Raw genomic sequence first — 25,728 nt, 5'->3', positions numbered from 1 at the left:
GTAATTGCCGGAAATCCACACAGGCATCTACTTGAAGAAGGCGGCCCAGACAAACAGTCCAAAGAGGAGACAAGATTCTATCTGAAATCTGTGATGATGATTATATCCTTCCAAAAGGGAGTCATTGAAGTGTCCACACACAAACAAGCCTGTTTCCAATGTAGTTCTGATTCTAGAAACTTCCCATTTGGATTTATTATACTGTAGTTCAGTTGTTCTCACATTCTCTATAGGGCTTGTAAAATACAGATGGCTGGGTCTCACTTCCAGAGTTTCTGATTCTGTAGGTCTCAGATGGGGTCTAAGAACTTGTGTATCTGATAAGTTCCCAGGTGATGCTGAGTCTGCTGGTCCAGGGACCACGCTTTGGGAAGCACTGGTAGAGTTTAATGGGCAGGCTCTGGAATCAGATTTCCTGGGTTCAAAGACTGGCCCCAGCACTCATATACTAGGACCATGTGAGCAAGTTAACCTTTCTGTCACCTCAGCTTGGTCACCTATCTAAAAGAAACTAAGGATAGGAATTACACCTGCTTCCTGATGTTATTTTGAGAGGTAGGTGAGAGAATGCATAGAAAACACAACCCGGTACCAGGCAAGTGCTTGCTAACTCCAGTTGTGGATTCTCCAAAGACACTAGCATTGCAGAGCTGCTCTCCCCGCTCACACAAAGACCCTCCGGTATTCCTGGTCGCCAGTGGCTTCGTTTTCAGGGCTTAAGGTTGCTGGGCCACCTGGGGACCATTTGGCCCTCCCCAGATGCCACTGGTCCTGAAGGCGCCTGCACGGAGCGCTTTCAAGTCCTTCTCAAAGTTGAGGATCAGAATCCTGCTTAACCTTGCCTTCGCTGCTACCAGATCCGCAGAATATCAGTCTAGGTACTGACCTGAATACTTCTATCAATGGCCTCCTGTTCTGTTGTGCTCTGTGGCTGGGAAAGAAAAAAAAATGGACCAGGAGAATCCTGACTACTATCTCAAGCACTAAATTTTATATTGGCTGAATTTAGCCACATGAATTTAGATTCTCCAATCTACCTTGGTTTCCAGAGCTGCAGAGGCTTCTAGATATTTTCTACAATTTCATCTGCTCTCCCTTATCATTATAATCATAATATAATTTTAATTAATTAAAAACAAGCAAAAATGAATCAAGGAAAAGTCAGAATAGTTCAATTGCTAGACTTGCTTTTTGTTTTTATTATCAACAATCAAGTTAATGGTACACTCTTGGAAAACTATATGCACATGTAGAAATATTTCCCTTTTAAATAGAAGCATTCATTATAACACATATAAATAAATTTGAAAATCTGAAACATAACTTATGACGCTTATGTTCACAAACATAGTCCAACAAGAAGAAAAAAGAAATCAGACAGACATGCACCTGATAACAAAAATATATACCATTGGCTGAACCGTGGTCTCTCTAAACACAAAGGAATTGAACCCGTGAGAACCTTATTATTAGATAAAGACACACCATAGAGACTACAAGAAGAGAAAAACATTATACGGTCACGTAGGAGACGGGCTGTACTGATATTAACACGATACAATTGAGTCACAGAACACAGTTGTAGAAAGACACCAAAAAAGTTAAAGCCTCAACATTCAACTAATATCTATATAGTTTGTGCCTTTTAAAATAAAAACAAATAAACAAATAAACAAAAAATCCCAACAGAGATGTCTAAACTGCGCGAAGAATGGAATCATCAATATACAGTCCATCCACCATACAGGATGTGAGTCCATTTCGGATCAAACAGAAATGCAGAGACACTTCTGCAGACTTGTGTGCGCCTCTTTTCCTTGCTGGGTAGATTTCTCTGCAGCCAGCTGCGTGAACTGCAATTGACTCCCATCCAAAGCAGTGCCAAAAAGTTCGGTAAAAGCTGGTGGAAGAAAATGCCGGCGGGGGTGTCAGGAGAGAAAAAAAGGGAAGAGTTGAGAGATACGCGACGAAGTTTGCAGAGTTCGCGGGTGAAAAGGCATTTCATGGACAGGGCATCTTTCAGGGCCGAGTGGCTGCAGAGATTCAGGAGGAGAGCTGGGACGGTGAGGGGTTCGGATGCGCAGTTGGCGCGATGGTGTTCGACGAGGTTGGGGCAGGCAAGCGGGCGCGAGGCAGCCACCTTGGCCGCGGGGACAGTCTGCACGAGGCGTCGCCGCAGCGGCCCAAACCCAAGGACAAGAGGGGCAACGGGTCGACTGGAAGGCCTTCCTACTCTCCGTGAAGGGGAGCCTCCAGGGTGGCGTTCAGAGGGTGCGGATGAATTTAGGAATTCAGGAGACAGAGCCCTCAGATGGGGCCAGCGGCCGCTTCCCTCTTCCCCCTTGTATTTTTTCCTTCCCTTGGATTTTAAAGCCTGTCGGTTTTCTGTTTTTGTTTTAACTGTCACTGCCTCCCTATTTCGTTCTCTTTTTAATTGGGGGGAATTCTGTTCGCTTTTCTCTTTCCCTAAGCAAGTCACTGAGTTGGTTGTGGCCTCCCAGCCGTCTTTCTCCCTGTCCCGCTCGGGCCACAGACACACACTCCCCGAGACAGACACACACCGACACGCAGACATAGCCCCCTGAGATTCCACCCCCTCCCCGAGTCCAGGCCGCGTCGCTCACACCGCCCGGGCAGCAAGCGGGGCCGCCTGGCCCGTGCGCGCGTTCCCGAGGCAGGTGCGAAGCCAGGGAGGTGTTTCGTTTTGTTTGGGGGTGAAGAAAGGGAGGAGGAGTGGGCTTGAAATGGGGGCGACGCCGTTTTCTCTTTAATCTTATCGCGATTACTTTAGGCTCTCAAGGGAAAAGCCACGGCAGCAGCGACAATAGCCTTGGGCCTACCCAGCTCACCCACTCGCCCGCGGGGACCCGGCTCGCCCGCCGCCGCCGCCGCTGCAGATCCCAGATCAGAACATACTGCTCTTCACTAAGGCGGCTTTGGCACCGTTGGGTCTTTGGAGCGAAGATAGGACGCTGGCGAAGGGACCCCCGAGCGAATCCGGGATGGAGGTGATGGGGCCGGGGCCCGGAGCCCAGCCTTGTCCAGGGCCCCCGGCCGCAGCCAGGCCTCCGGCCGCTGCCGCCGCCGCCGCCGCTGCCGCCGCCGCCGCTGCCGCCGCCGCCGCCGCCGCCCCGCTCTTGCCCGGCTCGCCTCCGGGACCCCCCGGTCCCGCCGCCCCCGGGGCTCCGGCGGGGCTGGGCCCGCCGCCGCCGCCGCCGCCACTCGCCCCGCAGCTGGGAGTGGGGTTGGGGTTGGGGCCCGGGCCCCCAGTGCTGTCCGGATCGGTGCTCTTGGCCTCTTTGCTCTCGTCGTCCCGGGAGGAGTCAGACTTCTTTCCCGAAGAGCCGTTCTTGGCCGCCGCCGCTGCGGCCGCTGCCGCGCGCTCTTGCTTGCGGAACTTGGCGCGGCGGTTCTGGAACCACACCTGGCCCGAGAAGAGAAGACGGCGAAACAGGGAGAAAAGGAAGAAAAGAGAAGCAGTTAGGGCGGCCCGCGTTCCCTTCCAGATTGTTTTAAACTGCACGCGCCGTGGGTACTCCCGCGCGCAGCCAGCCCACTGAAGCTGTCCGTCCACTGGTGCATCTTTTGAGAAACTTTCTTAGGACTACCTGGGCACGTCCTGGAAATAGCCTGTAGGAGGGAAGAGGCTGCACGCCCCCGAAAGGCCCTAAAATAGAAGCCCTTATTTTGACGGCACCTTATTTTGGCAAAGTACCCTTGCTGAGTCTACTTTCTGAGCCATCCCAAATTAGGCATCACCTCTAGGCCTCGGGTCTCAAGTTAAACTCTGACTGGTAGACAGGTGAGGGGGTCTCTGGGTTTGGCGCCTGCTGCCCATCCTGGCCTTTGAGCCTGGAGGTGCTAACGTTGGGGGCTGGTTTGCCAGGAGAGGCGCCACGGCCAGCTCTCGGGTGCACCTGTGTCTCTGAAAGGTTAGAGTAAGGCGCCGATCTTGACCGCCATAGAATCCCAGCCCCTGTGCGGATCTGCTGCAAGTCACAGTTCACGGGAAAATGCATCCATACCTATACGCCATTAGCTCGCCATTAAAAGCTCTGGAGTTCGGAGGTGTTTGGGGGGCGGGGGGCAGAATACTTATGATCCGGAGCACAGTCCGCATTCCTCCCCCAGGGCGCTTCCTAGCCCCAGAAATGCCTCTCCCATGTTCCCTGAATGCAGCACAGCCCTAGTTGGGGTGGGAAACACGTTGAGGCCGTGAATTTAGAGCCAAGAACGCGCTCCCTGGCCCTTCCTCGCGCACACAGCCCCTCCGAACGTGGCCTCTGGGAGGCGGCCCGGGAACGCAAGCCTTCAGCAGGATCGGCCGCACTGCACCCCTGCCCGGCGCGGTGCCGCAGAGCCGGGCGGGTTCCGGGGCGCGTACCTGCACTCGCGCCTCGGTGAGGTCGATCTTCAGCGCCAGCTCCTCGCGGGTGTAGATGTCGGGGTAGTGCGTCTCTGCGAAGACCCTCTCCAGCTCTTTGAGCTGCGCGCTGGTGAACGTGGTGCGGATGCGCCGTTGCTTGCGCTTCTCGTTGAGGCCGCCGTGGTCCGTGAAGAGTTTGTACGGAACTGGAGGACACCAGAGGGGACAGGGCGTGAGCAGAAGGGTCTGGAGTGCGCCGACCCGGGAGCCGGAATGTGGGGGCTCCAAGCGCAGGTGGCGCTGGAGCCACCGCCGACACCGGCGCGGGAGCGTGGCCGAGAGAGGCTGGCGAGATAACCCGAACACATTAGTTATACACCGAAACGGGCACACACGCCGGCATTAGCTGGGGTCCCTCCGCGCACGAGCGGCCTTTGGGCGGGTTGCCGAGCGTTGGAGACGGCTGAGGACCGGGGACGGGGAAGTACTGTGAAGAGGAAAAGCAAAAAGTTCCGAAAACCTCCATCGGAACACCAGGAAGCCAGGAACGAAGCTACCAAACACTCCCACTGTGGAAACTTTTTAATTCTCAAAAGTTGACCCGGCCCCAAAGTTGGGGGAAAGCGCTGCAAAAGAATAATAATAATGATGATGAATTAAAGAAATCATCAGAAAAATGACCAGCAAAGAGGTGTGAGCCGCTGTCGTTTCTTTAAAAAAGAGAGAGAGAGACACTGCCAGTAATGAGCTTTACTCTTTGTTATTTAATTATTTTCTAAGCTTTACGTCTCATCGCAAAGTAAATAAATTATGCCTATCATTTTGGCAGCTTAAGATAATTTTGTTGGCGGTTCGGGTGTGACTAGGATAGTGTAACCCTGTAAGTGAATTACCCCTCCCTGCAATCGCTTCTAACGTGATAAATTCTTTCATTTGTGTAAGCAAATTTCGTTTGGTAAATACTAAACACATTTCCATTTTCAAATGCAATCAAGGCTTCCTATATACGCGCGCGGAAAGGCGGCTCGGCCGGCGGAGAAAGCGGTCCTTACCTGCGGCGTACGGGCTGCTCTGGTGATCCCTGAGGGTGCTCAGGCTGCAGGATCCCGGCGTGAGGGACGGGCAGCCGGACGTGGCCCCAAAGGTGGTCCTTATCGGGTTATACTGGAAGCCACTGGCCTGGCTGCAGGAACTGAAGTCAGCATAGGCTGAAGCCAGGCTCGAGGTGTCCATCCCGGCCATACAAGACTCGTAGGCAGAGGAATTGAGGTAAGAATATTCCATTTTATACATTGAAAAGGCTCTGGATGGCTCAGCCAAGTGGAAAAATGAAATAAAAGATGGGTATGGAGAAGGTGGCTGGAGTGGGGAGATGTGCACAGCTCAACGCCTGCCTCCAAACTGGCCTCCTTACTACCAGCAGAGCCTAGTTTTATGAAAAAGCCTCCTATGAGATGCCTTGTCTGAGGTCTCTAGAGCATATAGTCCTCATAATAAACTTGGCTCTTTCCACTTGGACAATAGCAAAGCGGTTGGTCTTATTGCTGGCGCTTTTTACATGACAATAACTCATCCGTCTATTGGGCTGGCACTGGGGAACTGAGCTGTCCAACCTCCCTATCATTGATTCCTGCATCTCTAATTAGAATTTAATACCACACCATTACGCACTGAGCCCCTGATCCTCCCTTCTAACCAGCTCCCTGCCCTTTAATTCAATCACACTACTTGGAAATAATGAAAGTTGGGTGACGATTCTCCCTGATCCAATTTCCCCGAGCTTTTAAGCCTTTTTAACTGATCATATACCTTAGGCATAAATTGAGATAGTGTGTGTGTTTTCCGCCTTCTTCCTTCTCCCTCTCTCTGTCTCTTTCTCAGTTAGGGAGAAGAAACCTTGATGTCATAGAAAACCTGTTTTGTAAGAGCGTTACACGCTCAATTTAACAACAAGTCTACCCCCTGAAGTGCATGAAATGTTATAAAGGACTGGGACATTGGCAAGACTCAGGCGCCCTGTAACATAGAGTAAGTGGGCCAAGGGGGTTTCTGTGAACGCTAAGCGGATTTCTTTAAAATACACCTGGTAGAGGGGGTAAACAAAAAAAAAGCATCACAAATTGCATTTCTTGTCGCGGCTTAATGTGCTTTTCTAGAGACTCTGCTTACACAGCCACTTAAAAAACAAAGGAACATCTGAGTAGAGCTCTTGAATGCGATACTTCTGGATTCTCAGCTGATGGCTTCCTTGCGCTCACTTCTGGGTTTTTCTGCAGTATCGTGAGGTTTGCATTTTGTTGGTCTGTGTCATTGTTGGTTTTCATTACGCTGTGTAACTGGCAAGTGGGCATGAAGTGTCCCCAAATGTGCCTCCTCTTCCATCCCTCTTGGGTCCTCTCCTTCTGCCTCTTTTTTTCCCCCACCTCCACTTTATCAGGTGCCCGTAATTCCCTAGAGACCGGAAGCTTCCAAAAAATTGCTCTCTGCTTGGCCTTTAGGTTTGCCGATTGCGGTGAACGAAATCCTTGCTCTTTAAATGCCCAGGCTCCAGGTCGGGGACTTTTCTTGTCCAGCTCCCCAGGCTCTTGGGTGCTGGCAGCGAGGCACAGACAAAGAAACGAGCCATGATTTGTGGACTTCGGTGGCCCCATGATTTAAGTGGAGGGTAATTTTCATTTGGTTCGTTAGGCTCTAGCAGAATAAGGGAAACTATTTCATTAAATCCTTCCTCTCGGTGGACAAGAGGAGGAATGCTTAGTTGAATCGCCATGTGGTGTAAACAAACCCTGGATATTTTATATGAATTAAATGTGTAGATAATTAGTTTTATTGCATTCATTACCCCCTTTATGTGCTCTGTAACAAGTCAGTAATTAAAGTAACAAACTCATAAAGTCTTTATAGGGGCATTTAGGCGTTCAGTGTTTGCCAAACTAAGTGGTTTAATTCGATGCTAGTGCCGGGGAGTGGATGGGCGCCCGCTCTCCACTGCCACTGTGTTTTATTGCGCACTAAACTGCAGCGGACGCCGTAATGGATTAAACGGGGACAGCGGTCCCCCAGCCTCGTGCTTCTCCGCTGGGTGAGTTTCCGGCTGGTTTCAGGTGATGGCGCATCCTCTGGACGTGAGGAATCACTGAAGTCTCTCGAGAGTGCAGGCAGCGGGCCCCGCCGAGTAGCCTGGTGATAGTTTTATGGGGAGGGCTGATAGTTTTATTGCAGTTGTATGTTGTACAATGCGTATTTGATAAAGAAGGGTCCTTGGTGACCACTGTGCACTTTTTTGTGCACGGAGGTGAAATGAAAATAAATGTGTACAAGGTTTTACTGCGGCGGGAAACAAATTGCAATGCTCTAAATGGTTTTCCTTTATGGTCACCAGACAAGAGGAGAAAAGAGATGCAAACATCTGTCTCCAGTCTCCTAAACCTAAAGGCCAGCAAAGACGGATGCGAATCCAAGTGTTATTACAGTGGGGATTTGTCTTTATTTATCCCTCTCTCATGAATATGAATCTACATTTGGACCGGGAGGTGGCTGTGCCCACCCCACTATGGACCCTACACACAGATCTACCCCACCCTGACTTACTGCCCCCCTCTCCGAGGTGGGGGATAGGTTATCAAACACAAGGCTGCAATTGTCTAAGTTTCTCGAGTCCCTTGGACTTCTCAGGGGCCCCTCCTGGCGCTCCCAACGCCACACCGCCGCCCCCAGGCCCACGCTCCGGGGATGCGGATGCGGGGAGCGCAGACCTGCCTGGCACCCAGCTAGCCCGCTTGTGTGGGGTTTTAACCACTTGTTTGGATAAGAGAGTGGCATGAAGCGTCCGTGAGCAGATACGTTTTGGCTCCAAAGCCCACGTTTGGCAATAACCAGGCTCACACCCGTCTTAGCACCCGCGCCTGGGTGCACTAGGGTTGTGTCTCCGCGGGGTCTAGTGCGCGCGCGCTCGGAGCCGGGAGCTCCAGCCGAGCCCCACGCCCCCGCTCCGCGCCCGGGCCCGGCCCTACGCCTGACCCGCAAGCCCGGCAATTCCTGGGTCCTAATTTGCAGACAGCCCCAGGCCCCACTGGGGGCCGAGGCAAGCCGCGAACCTGGGAGGGTGCGGGGAGGTGGGAGGAGCGGGGTTTTTCGGCAGCTTTGGCGAATGACTTTTCCGCGAAGACGTAGAACTCTGGGATCTAGTCGGCGCCTGGAGGCAGATCCTGGGCGCCGGGGATGTTGGCGTGGGAAGAGCGGTGTGCAGCTCGGGAGAGCTGGGTGATGAGGAGTCGGAGGGCGACCCGGCAGGAAGCCGAGGAGCGGGAGGGGAGGACCCCGCCGAGGAGCGAGGGCGAGGGAAGCGCGAGGCCGCGGGGGGCGCGCGCGAGGGAGCCGCGGAGGGTCAGGCCCAGCCGCGGCCAGGCAGGGCGCGGGCTCGCGCTCCCCGCGGCCCCGCGGCCCCGCGGCCCGCGCCGGGTCCGGTCACTCCCCGCCCCGGGCTCCGGGCTCCCACCGGCCTCGACTCCCCGCCTCCTCCGACCCACCGCGCCAGCCCTCTCCCAGGTGCGGGGCCCAGCCGCGGCCTCTCTCCGGGCGCCCCCTGGCGCCCGCCTCGCCGGGTGGGGAAGCGGCGCGCCCCCTCTGTACACCCGGAGACCTTTCTGCGCCAGCCCCGCGCGGTCCGATGAACAGGCGCGCTGACTTCATCTTCCCCTTTGTAGGCCTTGTAGGTTTATTTTGTTCAGTGTCACCGGCCCGCTCGTCACCCCGCCCCCACCACCCCTGGCCCACCGTCCCCTCTGCGGGTCTTTTGTGGCCCGGGGGCCCTGCTTCTGCTCCGAAGATGAAAGGCATTCGGGGCTGGGCCAGGACGGAGCCCCAGCCCCAGCGCCCTGTTTTGTTCGAGTTGTGCTTTCTACACGCGAGCTCTCCCCTAAAAGTTGTACCAAATGGTTAATTTAATTATTCCAACTATAGACCAACTGCTTCAGCAGCCTCCACCACGCGTCTGGGAGGAAAAAAGAAACCATCTATAAGAAATAATCTAATAAAAGTGAAGTGTAGAAAAACCCCTCCTGATTTTCAACCGGCACAAATAGAATTAGAGCTTCAGCATCCTTTTCCCAAACAGACCTTTTGTCCAGATCACAACTTCAGCCAACCAGCGATGTGTACAGTGCCCGCTATTTATTTCAATAGAGGCGGTGGGTAGCGAGATAGATTGATAGATAAATGGCCACATGGATAGATGGATGGTTTGATCCATCTTCCTCTGACTTCTCTTTCTTAATATGTGTACACGGTTGATTTTTTCTCCCCCTGCTGATTTTCTGAATCAATAATGGAAAGGCAATGCTATGTGGTAAAAAGGGGGAGAAAGGCTATTTAAAGCACAAAAAAGGGAAGAAACTACTAGCATATATACCATGAGAAAAAAATGTTTACATGCTACCCAGTACCGAACGAAGAAAGGTTGAAAGTTTAAAAGAAACTTTTCTTTCCTTTTCTTTGCCATTCATAGGAGGGTTTCTTTTTTTTCCTTGAAAGTCAGAAAGAATGTTCCAAGACAAGGAAACAAAACAGCAAACAAAATGCCATTGTGTTGTAGTAGCAATTCATGGGAAAACGCTTGTCAGCCTCCTAACACTTCACTCCTGGGAGGCTGTTTGGAGGCTGTTTTACCACAGGCGAGGCACAATAACATGGGAATGAATAAAATATTAAATAGCAGTGAGAGTTTCAGAGGAATTTTCTTTTTGATTGCTTTATCTGATGCTGCATCCAGATGATTCCAGCACAAGGAGGCCGCCAGAGGCTCAGCTCAGAACCAGCCCTTCTCTCAATCAGAGAATAAAAGGACCAGTTTGTCTTCGGATTTCTCCAACAAGAGTTCTGCAGGCAGCAGTCTTTCCCACTCACCTGCACCTAGACAGGATTTACTTCCCCAGAATATAATAAGAAACCAGCCACATCCCCAAGCATGAAGATCCACTGATATTCTGCTAGCATTTTAGAATTTTTACCACATTTTCCGTGTGCCTAGCAGCCATAATATACATGTGTCATAACAGAAACTCTTTGTATTTCTGGTAACTAACCTCCTAGCACTGTAAGACAATTATTAACTGATTAACCATACTGTGTGCAAAGCAGTTAACATGATGCTTGGCACCTGGAAAGGATCCAATGAACGTCACCCACCAGCATTGTGATGATGATGATGATGATGATGATGATGATGATGATGGTGATACAGTTTCCTTGAACTTCATATTAAATTCTTGACTTTGGGATTTAGGTGGTGCATGGACAATGTCTTTTCTATTGTATATCTATAATGTATGTGGAAGAGAGTGGACAAATCACAGAGCATACTCTAGTATATCAAATAGGAGAAAATAAAGCAACAAGGTAGAAACCTTCCATCTTTTAGGAATTCACCAGAAGGCATGTATGTATTTAAGTTAATTCTGTGTTTTGTTTTACATTGTGCACACGAATTGCGCCTGATTAAGGTGGTGCTTTACTCTTGGATGTAAATACTGTGGGTTTGGGCTAGAGCTTTATAGCTAATCCATAGATGGTGTTTCTATATTTGAATTGACTTTGGAGACACTCCATGTGTCAGTGCTGTCCCCTATACAGATGATGAGGTACAGATCCCCAGCACCCATCCTTTTAAGGACATCATCATGGAAGAGCCCAGCTCTTCTCCTCTCCTCCACCTCCTCCCATCCTATGATTAGCAGAAGGGGCTGCCTGTTACCTTTTTTTTTTTTTTTCCTGGAGTTTAGCTAATAGTGGTAACATCTGCTGGACTGGTGGTGGAGGAGACATGGGGTATTTGATCAGAGTCACAGATGTAAAAGTGACATCTGCTTGCAACAAAGAAAGGAGAAGCAAAATTAAATTAGGCAGAGAGGCCTCTCTGAAGCAAAAAAAGAAAGAAAAAAACCTATTTGAAAAGGAGGAAAAAAATAATCATGAGCCCTCACCAGGCTTGCAGGGTGCAGAGGAGCCCTCACCGAGAGGATCATGAGTTTTAGGACCAGCAGCTGTCAGAATAACTGCAGTAGCAACATCCTAAGGGAGCAATGTCCTTAGACCTTAAAGACACCTTGTTATGCTCCAAAGAAAAAGAGTCAGGTAGATTGTCCTTCTCAGCTGAGAATGCCTTGACCTGTTTGAGTATAGTATAGGTTGAGAAATTATTTTCATGTTGAAGACAGGAAGAAGGTAAGGATGAAACCTCTTGGGTTGATAACAGTCCCGAATATTTGTGATGAGTTTGGACAGAAACAGACTTTCATTTCATAGCTATGTTAAAACTACTGCCAACAACTAAGAATGAGCCACTTTTTACTGGGCTTAAAGGATTGTATTTGGCAGTTAAAACATACATGCTTGAAATCGGACTCAATCAGAAGGGGAGGCTGGTTTAGAAAAAGCGTTCTCCACACCCTCCTGATCATTGTACCTGTAAACCACAAGTGATACAAAGGGGCATCCCCTCCCCAATAACGATCTCCTAAATTTCTCCAAATGGAACCGACTTCAATAGCGCTATATAAATTGATTCCACAGTGATAACAGAAACCAATGGACAAGATTGCCTCAACTTTCTGCTTCTCTGCCTATAAGCCGGTCGACCTCTGTGTACACTTGCGCCTCTTGTCTCTGCTGCATGCAAGAGGACATCCCATTCCCATCCAAAGCCAATCCCTCCACAGTGCTTTGGAGCCCTATCTCTTCCGCTGGCTCAGGACCTTACCCAGTTCTTCCTGTCTTGGATCTTCAAACTCTCATGCTCATCTGGATATATGTCATTGTCATCTAAACATGCTCAAACTACATTCGTACTAATAACCAATCAATGAACACTATTTTCTTTCTTGCCTATGCTTCCTGCCGCCACCACTTCACTTTCTTCTCCGCCAGAGATCTTGAAGGAAGTTATCTCTTCTTGCTGTCTTTATTCCATTACTTCTCAATCACTCCATCGCTTCCTCTAATTTGGCTTCCACCACCTTCACACAGTTTGAATATTTCTTATTAAGATCACCATATCCACTGAGTATTTTCCTAGCTTTATCTTCTTTGAATATCTTCATTGCTAAGGCTGTTTAACAAATATTTCCAGTTCTCCGCATCTGCAGGCACATAGTAAGACTTCAGTTCCCTGCCCCCTAGAAATTAGATACAGCCATTCTATAAACGTTTGAGTGAAAGTGTAAAGTGTGACTTCTGGCTGAGCCTTAAAGGTTGGCGTCCAAATCTCTACCTTCTCCCCTTTTCCCTGTTTAATAGAAGCTGACAGAGCTTCAGATGGTGGCTGCTTGATCAGCCTGAGTTCTGGTGAGGATGCATGGAGGAGAGGTCCCAGAAGACTGGTGGTGAACATGTAGCGTCTCAAAGCATCAGAGAAGGATTCTACAAGAGGTGATTCCTCTGTGCTGGGTACTAAAGGGTGACCAGGAGGAAGTGGAGAAGGTGACAGTAACGTGAAAAAGGAGGAAGTTGCAGGCAAAGGAATCAGTGCTGGTCAGACTTCAAGGTCAGAGAGAGCATGGTGCGCTTGGGAATCTAGAAATAGTTCAGTTCAGTTTTCTGTTAAGAGAGGAGAGACGGAGGGAGGTGCACCCAAAGAAAGGTATGATGAGAGAAAGGAGGAAAGAAAGGCTGGAATCAGGTCCTGCAGGACTAGGGATGCAGTGAAGAATGATTTGAGAGGGAAGGAATGAGGGAACAGGGAAGCCTAGAGACAAATTAGGAGGCTGCGTCTCCTCTCAAGGCAAGAAATGATGACTTCCTAAGCCGAGAGAATACCAGTGTAGGACAAACAGAGGTAAAAGACTTCAAGAGAGGTTACTGATACGGAGTCTTGGGGCAGGCAGAATACACCATTCTGCCCAATGCCAGGATTTTAGAGGGTCCAAGAGGATACCTCAGAAGAAAACCTCTCTCCCATGTCTGCGGGCAAGATCTTCACTTCTGTAACTCGGGCCTAAAGTTCTTCATTACTTCTCTGGGTTTTGTAACACATGATACTGTCAACCATTCACTCATTCACTGATTCAGCCCATGTTTATCAAATATCTACTGTGTTGTAGAGATCAGCACTTTAGGGTAGAAGTGGTTCAGACACTGTCTGAAAAGCAGACTTTTGGGGATGGAGCAGACCCAGGGTTCGCGAGTTTCTGAGCAGCGGTGGAGGCCGTGGGGTGAAGGTGGAGGCCCCGGTGGAGTGAAGGTGCAGCGTGGAGAGAGAGGAGAGTGACTGTCCTCCACGCCTCATCCTTTATGTTACGGTCGTAGGATTTTGTGTGTTTCTCTCCCGGGGGTGGCAGTTGTTCGGTCGCTGAGTCTGTGACCCCATGGTCTGCAGCATGCCAGAAATCCCTGTCCTTCACTCTCTGCCGGAGTTTGTTCAAACTTATGTCCACTGAGTCAGTGATGCCATCCAACCATCTCATCCTCTGTCGCCCCCTTTTCCCTCCTGCCCTCAATCTTTCCCGGCATCAGGGTCTTTTCCAAAGAGTTGAATCCTGGTGGTATTTTCAAATAAAGATGCCAAGAACCAGGTGTCACAGAGGAAAGAAGCCCTGATGGTGGAATAGTAGGCATTCTAGAAGTGGGGACAGCTCTTTTAGGCAGCATCTCCCTCTGTGACTGTTATCACTCCTCGTGGGTATCCGGATCCTCCTCCTGCAAGGAAGCTTGCCTAGCACTTGGTAGGCAAGAGCTCTGTGCTGCCTCTGCCATAAACAGAATTAGGATCAGCAATACACTCTTCTACCTGAGTCAATCCAGGAAGCCATGTGAGAGCTGTGGCCGGAGCTCTGGAATCATTCAGAATCTTAAACTGCTCAGCCTTGAAATAAATAGAAAAATGCTTGAGAATCCTAAAACTTCTAAAAAATATGTTCCTTTCTGAGCTTTCCAAGGATCCTATTGCTGTTTGTTTATATGATTTTGTTTTATTTGGGAAGTTTGTGGAGTTTGCCAGTAATATGCTGCAGCATCATACATTTTAATGTGAATTTCAGCTGATTCAGAATTTAGAAGCAAATGTAATCCAGCCGTCAGGGACAGGCACCACGTGTCCTAGACCACAGGAGCCAGAAGACAGTAAAATGGTTAAAGTGATGCATGTTTGTAGTATTTCCCCGGTTAGATGTAATGGAGAATATTAATTTTCTTTTAAAACACACAGCGTTGTTTCTCTCTCCCTTCCTTGTTTACTGGGCTGTTACACTGGAGGAGCGCAGGGTTGTAATCACAAGCTCATGGCTAACTCAGTTGCTTATTCATAAACCTGCACCATTTGAGACTGGACTTGAGGAAACGGAGGAGGAAGAGACATTTTAAAGAAGAGGCAGGGAGGCTGCTAGGAGGGAACTGGGACATAATAATGGACAAAACAGCACAGTGAGTCTACACGAGAGACTACACGGCAGAGGCCAACAGCTTTAACCCAGACCCCAGGGAGACCTCTTGAATGAACAGTGCTAACCGCTGCGAGGTGAGCCACAAAGCCCCGAACAGCCCAGGGCGGGGCCAGACCCTGCCCTCTGGAGACCGAGCTGAGGCCGGTGGGGCTCCTGGGGCTGGCCTCGGCCGGGTCCTGGATTCTGGGGCGGATTCCTTGGTTAGCAGTTATTGCACAGCAAGCCTCTCGCCTTTTATCCGGGGGAGTCACTGATTCTGCCCCCTCGTCTCTATGCATCGGGAGGGGCCAGCAAAACCCTTCAAGGGAGGGTCATGCCGGTTCTTGGGCAACAGTCAGGCCGGAGCTGACTGCACCCCACAGAGGGACGCAGAGTGGCCAGAGCTGGCCCTGGGTGCTCTCTCCCTCTTTTTATCCTTAAGTACTTTTTTTCTTATTCCAAAGTACCTAGTATCCATTATAGAAAATGATATGGCATGTATTTCTTAAAACAAGAAAAAAATTTTTTAGCTTTTTAATATGACTTTTCAGTCTTTTTTTTTCCCATCTGTAAACATAAATTTTTTTAAGTAAGAAGCATTCTCTATGGACTGCTTTTTTATTTCCTTTTCCCTGTAAATTAAGTATCATGAACACCATCCCATTTCATTCTAACATTTTTTTGGCTATGTGGTATTATACAGCATGAGAAGTCATGGATTATTTAGTCAGCTCTGTCCTGCTGGATGTTTAGTTTGCTTCTAATTATTAAAACTATATTAAAAGGACTGCTCAACACACTCTGTTAGCTAAATCTCTGGGCATATCCACATGACTTGCTTAGAATTAAACACTAAGAGTGGAATTTCTGGATCAAAAAATACAGATTATTTAGAAAGACTTCAACACATATTGCAAAAGTGTCTTCCAGGAAGGTAGTACTGGTGTATATTTTCAGGGCAGAATATGATAGTATCTGCTTTCCAGTCCTTACCAGCACTGTGCAGTCCCTGGAAAAAAAAAAGTTTTGCCTACCCTTTTCTTACTGTGCTATTTTCTGCGCAAAAGAAGGCAAGTTGGGATAGGTCATTCCCTTGTAGCTCAGTTGGTAAAGAATCTGGCTGCAATGCAGAAGACCCAGGTTTGATTTCTGGGTAGGGAAGATCCCCTGGAGAAGGAAATAGCACCCCACTCCAGTATTCTTGCCTGGAGAATCCCATGGACGGAGGAGTCTGGTGGGCCACAGTCCACGGGGTTGCAAGGATAGGACACAAGTTAGTGACTGAATGACTGAACCAGGGACCTGTAAGAATAGAGTCAAAATGCCAAAGTCCAGCTTTATTTTAAAAAATAAAAATCTGATGATGACAAAGAACTAGATGATTTTTTTAAAGGGTAAATTCACTACTTGGGAATGAGTTTTTTTTTTTTTTTAAATGTTTGTTACTTGTTTATAGCTGTGCTGCGTCTTCATTGCTTCATGGGCTCTTCTCTGGTTACCGCCAGTGGGAGTTACTCTTAGCCGCTGTGTTTAGACTTTTAATTGCAGTGGCATCTCTTGTTGTGGAGCACAGGCTCTAGGGTCCACGGGCTTCAGGAGTTGCTCCTGGGCTCGAGAGCACAGGTTCAACAGCGGTGGTGCATGGGCATGTGGGATCTTCCCCGATCAGCGATCGAACCAGTGTCTTCTGCATTGGTAGGTGATTCTTTACCTCTGAGCCACCAGGGAAGCCCCTAGGTTTATTTGAATGTTGAGAAACTATAAAGAAAATTGAATAAAACTCCAATTTTATTTGTGTCTTTTCTTTCAAAGAGAATGAGCTTCAGAACAGAAAGGATTAGCATGAACATTAGTGACTGGGACCAGAGCCCCGTGTGGTTTGAGTGACTGTGAGGGGTCTTGCCCACTTTAATGAATTCTGCAAGGTCTCTGTCCTGAGGGCATCACCAAAGGGTGGTTGGTGGTTTCCGTGGAATCATGAAGGATGAAAGAGGAGTGAAAAGACTACTCTTCTGGCAAACCTGTAAATATTAACAAAAAAAAAAGGAATGTGGGTTCTGAAAATAACAGAACAGTTCAACAACAATTTCAGGTAAAATTCTAGCTTGGATTTTAACAGTATTATGAAAATTCCCCACATATGAAGGAAAGAGAACAATATAAAGAAACCATCATAGGGATTTCCTCCTGTGGTCCAGGGGTTAAGACTCTGCCTTCCAAAGCAGAGGGCACAGATTCAATCCCTAGTCAGGAAGTAAGGTCCCACATGCCATGGGGTGAGGCCAAAATTTTTAAAAATAGAAAAATCAAGCACCATGAACCTCTCATCCAGACACAAGTACCCGCTCATGGGCAACCTTGTTTTTCCATCCCCAACCCACACCCAACCCCACCATCCTGGTCACCACCGACTCCCTGACTAGGTGGTTTTGAGGCAACCTAAGACATCATATAATTTCCTCTCTAAATATTTCAATATTATTCCTAAAAGATAAGAACTGTCCCCTCTAAAAGTACATAACCACACTGCCAAAATAACAACTATAGTTTCTTAATATCTTCAAATAACTGGTGATCCATTTTCCCTGATTGTCTCACAATAAGTATTTGCTAGGTTGTTTTGTTTGACTCAGAATCCAAACAAGTTCTGCCCTTTGCATTTGGTTTTCATGTCTCCAAAGTCTCTTCTGCTCTCCAGGTCCCTCCCCTCACCCCTGACCTTTATTTTCCTCCTTACAATCTATTTTAGAGGAAAATGGACCATATGTACTGTAGAAGTACCCGTATTCTGGATTTGGCTGATAGCCTCCCCATGATGTTGTTTAATCCAAACCCTTTTTATTTCTGTAGACTGGGAGTGGGGTTTCAAGGCTTCATAGGTTCAGGCTCTATTTCCAGCGAGGATGTGTCCAGGTGGTCTGTGTACTGCCTGTTGCACCAGCGCCTGTCTCTCTCTTTACAATGGCAGATATGATCTGCGGGATTAGGTATTATCGGCTGGAACCATCCGTTCAAAAGTTCCCCATGAGCTTTTTACCTAATGATTTTAGGAGACTTTGGTTAGCATTGCCTAGATTACAAGATTTTATTCATTTAGGGGTTTCAAATGATAATATTCTAATTATATCATTTTTGTTAGTTTTTTAGCTAGAATATTTCTATAAAGAGAAAAAAGACTTCTATCAATTATTAGGTATCTAAGGTATGGTAAGGTGTGACAAGTTAAGGAAAACGCTGAATTCTTTCTCTCTATTCACCAGTTTTCAGAAGAGTGAGTTTGTTCCATGGTGTCCTTCAGAGACCGTCAGTGGACTTTTGTGTGTTTTGTGGGTTTGTTCTGTTTTGTTTTGCAGCATTATGAATTCATGAGTAAATATATTTTATGTATTTTCTTTTATTGCAGTATTTATTCTTATTTATGCTTAAATTATCCAAAATGAAACCAATGAAGACCTCTTCCTTTTGGCTTCTCTGTTCTTTTGATTGGGACCCTAACTGTCCTTGCAGCTGGTACAACAAGATAGCCCAGGCTCCTCTTTTATACTTTTTACCTAGACCTGGAATCAACTATTTTTCCAAGGACCCATGGTTCTTTTTAGTGGGAATGGGTATATAGAGACCACATTGAGAGTCTTAGATTGGATTTTGGCATGAGTGATTTATGAGTATTTTGGAAAGGAAGTGATGGTCACTAGACACCAGGGTCTAATAAAATTAAAGTTGTCACACATTTATTAAATAAGACATAGATCATTTCCCAGGTGGCACTAGTGGTAAAGAACCCCGCCTGCCAATGCAGGAGACAGATGAGGGACAAGGGTTTGATCCCTGGGTTGGGAAGATCCCCTTGAGGAGGGCATGACAACCCACTCCAGTATTCTTGCCTGGAGAATCCCATGGATAGAGGAGCCTGGGGGAGGGGGGGGTACAGTCATGGGGTCACAAAGAGTCAGAAACAACTGAAGTGACTTAGCACGTACACATTCTAGATGAGAGAGGGGAGAATAGTCCTAAACAAACAACTGGGACGTGATACTGTGTATAAAGAGCTTTGGGGAAATAATTATGCTTGGAGTTAAGGATTAAAGCTATAGTGAGGAGGTAATATCTGAGCAATGGGAATAGGCAGGCAGCTGAGGTGGAATGGAAGATTTGGACAGAGAAAAGAACAGGAGCAACGCCCTGCAATCATCAAAGTGCATGGCGTGTTTGAAGAAGAGTCAGATTTGCTTCATCTCCTCTGACAGGGATAGTCAATGGAGGGACTAGCCAACTGCATTCGACATAATGTGTGTGGACTTCAGCAGGGCATGTATCCAGGCCTTTCATGATATCACTGTGGACAAGATGGAGAAATACAGGCTAACTGATAGGACGATGAGATGAATTAAGAGCAGTTATGTGAATAAATGAACCCAAAGGATGCTGATTAGTGGATTGACATTAGCATAGAGGATGGTGTCTAATGGAGTGATGTAGGGCTCAGTCTAGTTCAACATGTTTTATCAATGATTTAAATAAAAGTAATAGAAAAAATACATAACAGATCTGCAGGTTATAGGAAGCAAAGTGAGATAATGAGTAGCCTTAGTGACTGAGTCTGGATTCAAAAAGATATTGTCAAGTTGGATCTGTTGAGATAAAATTTCTGGCGATGAATGTAAATTTCCACAGCTGAGTAAAAAACACACACAAAAATCAGGCACACACAGACACACACATGCACACAACCTCCTGGAAGAAGCATGGTTAGTAGATTATACATGGAAAAGTTTTAAGGCTTTGGATCTGCCTCACGTATCATTAGCGTGTGTGGATAACAGCGGGGTACACAGTATGTGTTGTGTTGACAGTGGGCTCCCCAGCTCCCTACTGGAGAATACTTAGAGAGAGCCATTGGCCAACTGGGGGAGCTTATACCAGAGTGTCTTGATTGGTGGGGGAATTTTAAAAATTATAATGAAGTCTCAGAAACCTGGAGTCAAGGAATTCACAGGGACTCCAAGTGCTATAACAGGCATAGGGCTGCATGTAGAAGTTTTCTGCTCTATTACCCTAAAGCAATGTGAGTATACAGCTGGAACCACTGGGCAGAAGTCAGAGGGAAACAGATGCAGGCTCTGTGGAAAACGTTATAATAGAGTTCTCAGAGGCAGAATAGGCTGCCCCGCAAATCAAACCTACCGTTACGAAGACAGAGGTAATTGGCGGGGACATCACAGAGGAAAATCAGTCATCTTAAGAAGGAACTGAGTTCTTCTACATCAGAGAATCCATGAGCCCCATTATCCTTAGCAGCTTCCCTTTCAGGCTCCCAAATGCACGAGCTACAGACATGGTCGCCTAGACTCCACCCTGAAATGTCCTTCGTTCCCAGGGGCCCCACACTTTGGTCTTCTCACCCTCCTCCAAGGTACCCCTGGAGATGTCTCCATATGGCACAAAGACTCAGGAGATGGGTTCTAGTTTTAGTTCTTCTCATGCTAATTCCAGGGCCTCAGGTGCGGAAGGTTAAAGATGACCGAAAGGCCTTTGATGTTCCCCCACTGAGAGGTGGAGTCCAGCTCCTCTCCACTTGAACTTGGGCTGGCCTCAGTGACTTGCTTAGCTGACAGACTGGTGGGAACCGTGGGGCTCCTGCGGCTAGGTCACAGGAAGCCTTGCCGTCGTCACCCAGCTTCAGAATATCTTAAAAGTCATCCTAACTCTTTGGGAGTCAATTTTCAATGTGTAAATGGAGTGAAAGAACCTAATACTTTCCAGGGTCCTCTTCCACTTTGACACTGTCAACAGCTAACCTTTGTGGTCCCAGCCTGCCTTTACTCAGTTTTTAATTTATTTTTTATTTATTTTGTCTTTTAGTTTTTATTTATTTATTTTATAATTATAAAATTCTACAATTATTTTATTTTATGATTTATTTATTATTTTATTTTATAACTAATATTTATTTATTATTTAGTTTTTATTTATTTTTCTTCCAGCTTTATTGAGATATCATTGACATACTTTTTAAACTCTTTAAAATCATTGAGGATCCCAAAGAACTTTTGTGTATGTCGGTTATACCTATTGATATTTGTCATACTGGAAATCAAAGCTGAGAAAGTACAGAATATTTACTTATTATTTATGCAAAAATAATAAAAGCCTAATTTATTAATCTTAAAAGTGCATTTCAATATATATTAGGTGCAGACAAATACTGTTTGATTCCACTTATATGAGATACCAACAATAGTCGAATTCAGAGAGTCAGAAAATACATTGGTAGATGCGAGGGGCTGGGAATGTGGGCGGATGAGGAGGGGGAAATGGGGAGTTAGTGTTTAATGGGGATAGACTTTCAGTTTAGGAAGGTGAAAAATTTAGGAGGTAGACGATGGTTAAGAGTTGCTCAACAATGTGAGCGTGCTTGGTACCACTGAGCTATCAGCTGTGTGTTAAATTGCTTTAGTCGTGCTGACTCTTTGACGCTGTTGACCGCCAGGCTCCTCTGTCCATGGGATTCTCCAGGCAAGAAAACTGGAGTGGGTCGTCATGCCCTCCTCCAGGGGATCTTCCCAACCCAAGGATTGAACCCACATCACTTATGTCTCCTGCATTGGCAGGTGGGTTCTTTACTAGTAGGGCCACGTGGGAAGCCCACTGAACTATTAAATATGGTTAAAATAGTACGTTTTATATTATCTGACTTTTACCACAATGAAAAACATTTTAAAAGATCTACTAAATATTAACACAAGCAAAATACTTTTGATGAAACATTTTTCAAAACAAAAAAAATTATTGAAACACTGGCACTGTTTGACATTTTTGCAAATTTTTTTAATACCTAGCTTTATAGAAGACAACCTGGGTTCTCATATTAGCTTCGGCACTGAGATGTTGCAATATCACATGTTATGTAACCTCTAGAAAATTTCACTGCATACTTGAGAGAAAATGAGCCTGCCTGAGGTAAACCGTGTATTAGTATTTCCATGGGAATAGTTTTGACCCCACAGACCCACCCCAACACATACCAAATGAATGTTGGGGAAACACTGCTCTAAGGAAATGATGTAGAAAATGAATCCCCATGTTCATTTACTTGTAGCTGATAACTCTTAACAGGTTCAGATTTTTAGAGTAATTTGTATTTTAACAAGGAATGAAGTCTTCCTCAGAAGACTCAATCTCTAGTGGCAGCATTTCAAAAACATAGAGGTCTTTGGTTAAGGGCTCCCTGTTCTATTCCACTTCACAGGTCTCTGCCCTCTCAGCCGCCACTGACTCTGGCCCTGGACAGGGAGAAGCTGTGGCCACAAGCCTAGATCCAGCAGAGACAAGAGGAGAGCGAGTATACGATCATGTTTGGGTCGGCCATGGCTTCTTCTCTTTTAAGACTGTTTCTTGTTTTATGGACAGAGAAGGGCTCTATGAGTAATTAGCAAAGAATTTAAGATTAATAACTCTCATTGCCCTCACATTAAGCAATTAGACTGAGTTCTTCATCATGTTGGAAACTATGCTGAGAGACTGCTCTAACATGGAGGTAATATGCTTGTTTATTTAATTAAATTATTGAAAATCAGAAATGATATCATATCTAGACTTTCCTAGCAATGTAGACATTTCCCAGAACTTTTAGCTGAAGATTTTTAGTAATTGCATTGTGCTAATCAACTAAAATGGCCCAGTATAAATGTTAATAAATAAACATAATCATAATTCTAGACATAGTCAGTTGCCAAAGACTCCAAGAAGGCATCAAACCCACCCCTCTGCCTCCAGGCATGCTTTATCATCTGATCAAGTCTCAGCAGAAATAACGTCAAAAAATATGTTCTACATTGGCTTACTTCTACCCACCTCCTTTTTATTTTTTTCAGATATCCTAGTCTAAAAAAGAAAATGTCAGTTAATTCAAGTTATTTCAGAAAACATTCAAAAAGATCAAGATACTGTACAAGTTTGTTCAAAGGAAAATATTTAATGGATCTCCTTTTTTTCTATAAATGAGGCAATGAATATATTTTACATGTAAGACCTACTGAGTCTGTACGTATTGAATTTGATTTGAGTTACTGGAGGGCTGAGTTAAAGGATTTTATTTTTATATACTGGTAATAACCAAGTTGTAATAAATGATTAATTGAGCATTTTCCACCTAGTTCCAGTAGAAGTCAAATATGTTTTGATGCATTTTAAAAAGTTCAGGGATTTGAAAGCTGTATAGACTGAATCCTTCTCCATCAGAGGGCAGATAGACTGCAAACCACAATCACAGAATACTAACCAATCTAATCACATGGACCACACAGCCTTATCTAACTCAGTGAAACTATGAGCCATGCCGTGTGGGGCCACCCAAGATGGACGGGTCATGGTGGAGAGGTCTGACAGAATGTGGTCCACTGGAGAAGGGGATGGCAAACCACTTCAGTATTCTAGCCCTGAGAACCCCATGAACAGTATGAAAAGGCAAAAAGATAGGGCACTAAAAGATGAACTCCCCAGGTTGGTAGGTGCCCAGAATGCTACGGAAGGTCAGTGGAGAAATAAATCCAGAAAGAATGAAGGGATGGAGCCAAAGCAAAAACAACACCCAGTTGTGAATGTGACGGGTGATGGAAGAAAGGTCTGATGCTGTAAAGAGCAATATTGCATAGGAACCTGGAATGTTAGGTCCATGAATCAAGGCAAATTGAAAGTGGTCAAACAGGAGATGGCAAGAGTGAATGTCAACATTTTAGGAATCAGTGAACTAAGATGGACTGGAATGGGTGAATTTAACTCAGATGACCATTATATCTACTACTGTGGGCAGCAATCCCTTAGAAGAAAAGAAGTAGCCATCATAGTCAACAAAAGAGTCCGAAATGCAGCACTTGGATGCAATCTCAAAAATGACAGAATGATCTCTGTTCGTTTCCAAGGCAAACCATTCAATATCATGGTAATCCAAGTCTATGCCCCAACCAGCAACACTGAAGAACCTGAAGTTGAATGGTTCTATGAAGACCTACAAGACCTTCTAGAACTAACACCCAAAAAAGGTGTCTTTTTCATTATAAGGGACTGGAATTCAAAAGTAGGAAGTCAAGAAACACCTGAAGTAACAGGCAAATTTGGCCTTGGAGTACGGAATGAAGCAGGGCAAAGGCTAATAGAGTTTTGCCAAGAGAACACACTGGTCATAGCAAACACCCTCTTCCAACAACACAAGAGAAGACTCTACACATGGACATCACCAGATGGTCAACACCGAAATCAGATTGATTATATTCTTTGCAGCCAAAGATGGAGAAGCTCTATACAGTCAGCAAAAACAAGACCAGGAGTGGACTGTGGCTCAGATCATGAACTCCTTATTGCCAAATTCAGACGTAAATTGAAGAAAGTAGGGAAAATCACTAGAACATTCATGTATGACCTAAATCAAATCCCTTACAATTATAAATAGTGGAAGTGAGAAATAAACTTAACAGGCTAGATCTGATAGAGTGCCTCATGAACTATGGACGGAGGTCCATGACATTGTAGGGGAGACAGGTATCAAGACCATCCCCAAGAAAAAGAAATTTAAAAAAGCAAAATGGCTATCTGAGGAGGCCTTACAAATAGCTGTGAAAAGAAGAGAAGTGAAAAGCAAAGGAGGAAAGGAAAGATATACCCATTTGAATGCAGAGTTCCAAAGAATAGCAAGGAGAGATAAGAAAGCCTTCCTCAGCGATCAATGCAAAGAAATAGGGGAAAGCAACAGAATGGGAAAGACTAGAGATCTCTTCAAGAAAATTAGAGATACCAAGGGAACATTTCATGCAAAGATGGGCACAATTAAGGACAGAAATGGTGTGGCCCCAACAGAAGCAGATGATATTAAGAAGAGGTGGCAAGAATACAGAGAAGAACTGTACAAAATAGATCTTCATGACCCAGAAAATCACGATGGTGTGATCACTCACCTAGAGCCAGACATCCTGGAGTGTGAAGTCAAGTGGGCCTTAGAAAGCATCACTACGAACAAAGCTAGTGGAGGTGATGGAATTCCAGTTGAGCTATTTCAAATCCTAAAAGATGATGCTGTGAAAGTGCTACACTCAATATGCCAGCAAATTTGGAAAACTCAGCAGTGGCCACAGGACTGGAAAAAGTCCATTTTCATTCCAATCCCAAGGAAATGCAATGCCAAAGAATGCTCAAACTACCGCACAATTGCACTCATCTCATACGCTAGTAAAGTAATGCTCAGAATTCTCCAAGCCAGGCATCAACAGTACCTGAACCATGAACTTCCAGATGGTCAAGCTGGTTTTAGAAAAGGCAGAGGAACCAGAGATCAAATTGCCAACATCTGTTGGATCATAGAAAAAGCAAGAGAGCTCCAGAAAAACATCTACTTCTGCTTTTTTGACTATGCCAAAGCCTTTGACTGTGTGGATCACCACAAACTGTGGAAAATTCTGAAAGAGATGGGAGTCTGTATGCAGGTCAAGAAGCAACAGTTAGCACTGGACATGGAGCAACAGACTTGTTCCCAATAGGAAAAGGAGTACATCAAGGCTGCATATTGTCACCTTGCTTATTTAACTTATATGCAGAGTACATCATGAGGAACACTGGGCTGGTTTAAGCACAAGCTGGAATCAAGACTGCTGGGAGAAATATCAATAACTTCAGATATGCAGGTGACACCACACTTATGGCAGAAAGCAAAGAAGGACTAAAGAGCCTCTTGATGAAAGTGAAAGAGGAGAGTTAAAAAGTTGACTTAAAACTCAACATTGAGAAAACTAAGATCATGGCATCTTGTCCCATCACTTCATGGCAAATAGATTGGGAAACAGTGGAAACAGTGGCAGACTTTATTTTTGGGGGCTCCAAAATCACTGCAGATGGTGACTGCAGCCATGAAATTAAAAGACACTTACTCCTTGGCAGGAAAGTTATGACCAACCTAGACAT

At 46.2% G+C, this 25,728-nt stretch overlaps 1 protein-coding gene across 1 annotated transcript; it reads right to left on the bottom strand.

Moving 5' to 3' along the window:
• Positions 1 to 1,750: 1,750 nt before the first annotated feature.
• Positions 1,751 to 5,659, bottom strand: PHOX2B (paired like homeobox 2B). The gene is made up of 3 exons (XM_020888264.2): positions 5,419 to 5,659; positions 4,385 to 4,572; positions 1,751 to 3,424 (listed from the first exon to the last, which is right to left on the bottom strand). The coding sequence occupies exons 1-3, from the start codon at positions 5,657 to 5,659 to the stop codon at positions 2,906 to 2,908; spliced, it is 948 nt and encodes a 315-aa protein (XP_020743923.2). The 3' UTR covers positions 1,751 to 2,905.
• Between the last annotated feature and the right edge of the window lie 20,069 nt (positions 5,660 to 25,728).

The sequence above is a fragment of the Odocoileus virginianus genome, chromosome 21 (assembly GCF_023699985.2).
Source record: "Odocoileus virginianus isolate 20LAN1187 ecotype Illinois chromosome 21, Ovbor_1.2, whole genome shotgun sequence".
Lineage (NCBI taxonomy): Eukaryota > Metazoa > Chordata > Mammalia > Artiodactyla > Cervidae > Odocoileus > Odocoileus virginianus.
Note: the sequence above shows the minus strand (reverse complement) of the source record. Positions and strands in the feature narration are given on the sequence as shown.